The sequence below is a fragment of the Manihot esculenta genome, chromosome 12 (genome assembly GCF_001659605.2).
Source record: "Manihot esculenta cultivar AM560-2 chromosome 12, M.esculenta_v8, whole genome shotgun sequence".
NCBI classification, from domain to species: domain Eukaryota; kingdom Viridiplantae; phylum Streptophyta; class Magnoliopsida; order Malpighiales; family Euphorbiaceae; genus Manihot; species Manihot esculenta.
Genome location: NC_035172.2, coordinates 29,439,952 through 29,442,473, shown reverse-complemented (window position 1 = coordinate 29,442,473; position 2,522 = coordinate 29,439,952). Strand labels below are relative to the sequence as shown.

Below are 2,522 nucleotides of genomic sequence, written 5' to 3'. Positions count from 1 at the left end.
TTTTTTTAATTTTTAATTTTTATTTTAAAAATAAAAAAATTATTAAATATAATTATTTATTATTAGTTTTATATTAATATACTTATTAATTTTTCTAATCTAATATAATTCAATAATCAGAAAATTAAATCTGAATTTAGTTTATATAATATAGACAATTTTAAAATAATCTTGCAATTTCTTTAAATTTTAACTTAATTTGGAAAAATAGGGAAGAAAAAAGATATTCAAATTTTATAGTCGTCTATAGTAAAGCCAATTACCCAAAAAAATAAAAAAGCTCGATTATGGTTGGATCTTATTCGTACCTACATGTTTGACGGCAATTGCTAGAGTGACACGTCAGTGTCCTACATTTTGTCGATGGGGTTCTGTAACCGATGCCATCGTTTTGACCAGACCGCGAGAGAGAAGACGACCTTTCTCTTTACCCTTTATCAACTGCCCACCTCTCATAGCTTTCTTTTCACCCACTTCAATTTCTCTCTTGGTTTCTCTTTCTTTCATGATCTTGTTTCACTAATCATGGCTGTAGAGCTCATGATGGCTTTTAGCAACGATGGGTTTGTTACTAAATTGGAAGATAACGCTGTCCAAGAGGCTGCGTCAGGGCTCGAGAGTGTTAATAAGCTTATCAGATTGCTGTCGCAGCAGAATCAAGAAACCATTCAATCTTCATCTTCACCTTCTGCGACTTTAAGATCGTCTATGGATATAGATATGGATTGCAAGGCAGTCGCTGATGTTGCTGTTTCTAAATTTAAGAAAGTGATTTCTCTTTTGGGTCGAACCAGAACCGGCCATGCTCGCTTTAGAAAAGCTCCTGTGGCGGTGGCTATGGCGGCTGCTCTAAGCCACACCCAAATTAGCCAAGAAAATCAACTTCTTGAAAGTAAGGTTTATTATGCTACGCCGATCCAGCAGATTCCTCCAACTCCTCCGGTCCCTAATCATTACCATGATTATTCTTCTATGGGGATGATGCCAAATAATAATGGGGTGATTGGTGAGAGGAAAGAATCATCTACCACCATTAATTTTTCTTATTCTTCCGCTGGGAACTCCTTTGTTTCTTCCTTGACGGGTGATACGACCGATGGCAAACAGCCGTCATCTTCATCAGCGTTTCAGATTACCAATCCGTCTCAGGTTTCATCAGCTGGAAAGCCTCCTCTGTCTTCATCTTCTTTGAAGAGAAAGTGTAGCTCTGAAAATTTGGGTTCTGCCAATTGCAGTGGACCTTCTGGTCGGTGCCATTGCTCTAAAAAGAGGTACCTCTTTCTCACAAATAATTTTTGCTCTCTTTTGTTTAATGATAAAAAGAAATATTAACCTTGGTCTTAGTTTTGCTTTCTGTAGCAGAAAGTTGAGGCTGAAGAGAGTGGTGAGAGTTCCAGCAATTAGCCTGAAGATGTCTGATATTCCACCAGATGATTACTCCTGGAGAAAATATGGACAGAAACCCATTAAAGGGTCTCCACATCCAAGGTATATAGACACATATATACTTCTCAAGAATCAGCTGCTGTTTCAAAATTATAATTAAACAAGCAGGACTACTCATCCCTGGACTAATCTCCTGTTTCTGGTTTGTGTTTATGTTAAACAGAGGCTACTACAAGTGCAGCAGCGTCAGAGGCTGCCCAGCACGTAAGCATGTGGAGAGAGCTTTAGACGATCCATCAATGCTTGTAGTCACCTACGAAGGAGAGCACAATCACAATCTCCCCATTGCAGAGCCAACCAATCTGATCTTAGAATCCTCTTAGGTTTAGTCACAAACACCTTCAGCCCATAATCAACATGAACAAAACTGTAACAAAAGAACAGCTTCTAAACAAGTGGGATTTAGTGTAGGAAGAGCAAATACTTGTAGTAACAGTAGCTAAGTAGCAAGAGAGCTCTGGACAATGGGATTCAGAGAAATTCTCAATGCGTTAATCTCAAAAGGAGATTAGTGGGGTTTGGTTCATTTTCATTTTCTTTCTGTAAAATATTTTAAATTCCTGAACTTCTTGTTTATTTTTTTTTCTGTGCTTTTGCATCTCTTTCAATTTAAAAACAGAGAATCCAATGGACCATTTTGTTAAGAAAAGGAAAAGGGAAGATAGTGGGATTTGGTATTCTAGATTTGGATCCAGAAGTAAAGGAGAAATCAAAAGCAAAGTGGGAACTCAATTCTTGAGGGAATTTTAAAAACTTGATTGCTTGGATTAGTGTTGGGTGGTTGTATTTGGATGCCTAATTCCTACTTTAGTTGCATCATCCTTTGAATAAAACAGTAAAGAAAGCTACTCCAAGAAAGAAAAAAATAAGTGATTTCTTCAAAAAAAAATTTATTTGGAATAGTTTATTTTAGAATATATGATTTAATTTTTTTATTTTAAATAATTTATTTCACATTAATATAAATTTTGAAATTATTTTTTTAACGATATAATATTATAAAATATTATTTTAATAAAATATTACACTAACATATTTTTATTTAAAAAAAAGGATAAAATAATTTTTCTTTTGCT

The 2,522-nt window shown here is 34.9% G+C and overlaps 1 protein-coding gene across 2 annotated transcripts; it reads left to right on the top strand.

The window, feature by feature from the left end:
* Positions 1 to 341: 341 nt before the first annotated feature.
* Positions 342 to 2,011, top strand: LOC110627429 (probable WRKY transcription factor 15). 2 transcript variants are annotated; one of them, XM_021773729.2, is made up of 3 exons: positions 342 to 1,271; positions 1,360 to 1,488; positions 1,610 to 2,011. In XM_021773729.2, exons 1-3 carry the CDS (start codon positions 364 to 366, stop codon positions 1,767 to 1,769), a joined length of 1,197 nt encoding a protein of 398 aa, XP_021629421.1. In that variant the 5' UTR covers positions 342 to 363; the 3' UTR covers positions 1,770 to 2,011. The 2 variants fall into 2 exon arrangements, with proteins under 2 accessions (XP_021629421.1, XP_021629422.1); XM_021773730.2 differs by having other exon boundaries at positions 351 to 1,271; positions 1,363 to 1,488.
* The last annotated feature ends 511 nt before the right edge of the window (positions 2,012 to 2,522 follow it).

Coding starts and splice junctions, on each gene's coding strand:
- LOC110627429 (XM_021773729.2), top strand. CDS start 364: ATGGGGTTCTGTAACCGATGCCATCGTTTTGACCAGACCGCGAGAGAG. Junction 1,272..1,359: donor TGCCATTGCTCTAAAAAGAG/GTACCTCTTTCT, acceptor TGCTTTCTGTAG/CAGAAAGTTGAGGCTGAAGA. Junction 1,489..1,609: donor AAAGGGTCTCCACATCCAAG/GTATATAGACAC, acceptor TATGTTAAACAG/AGGCTACTACAAGTGCAGCA.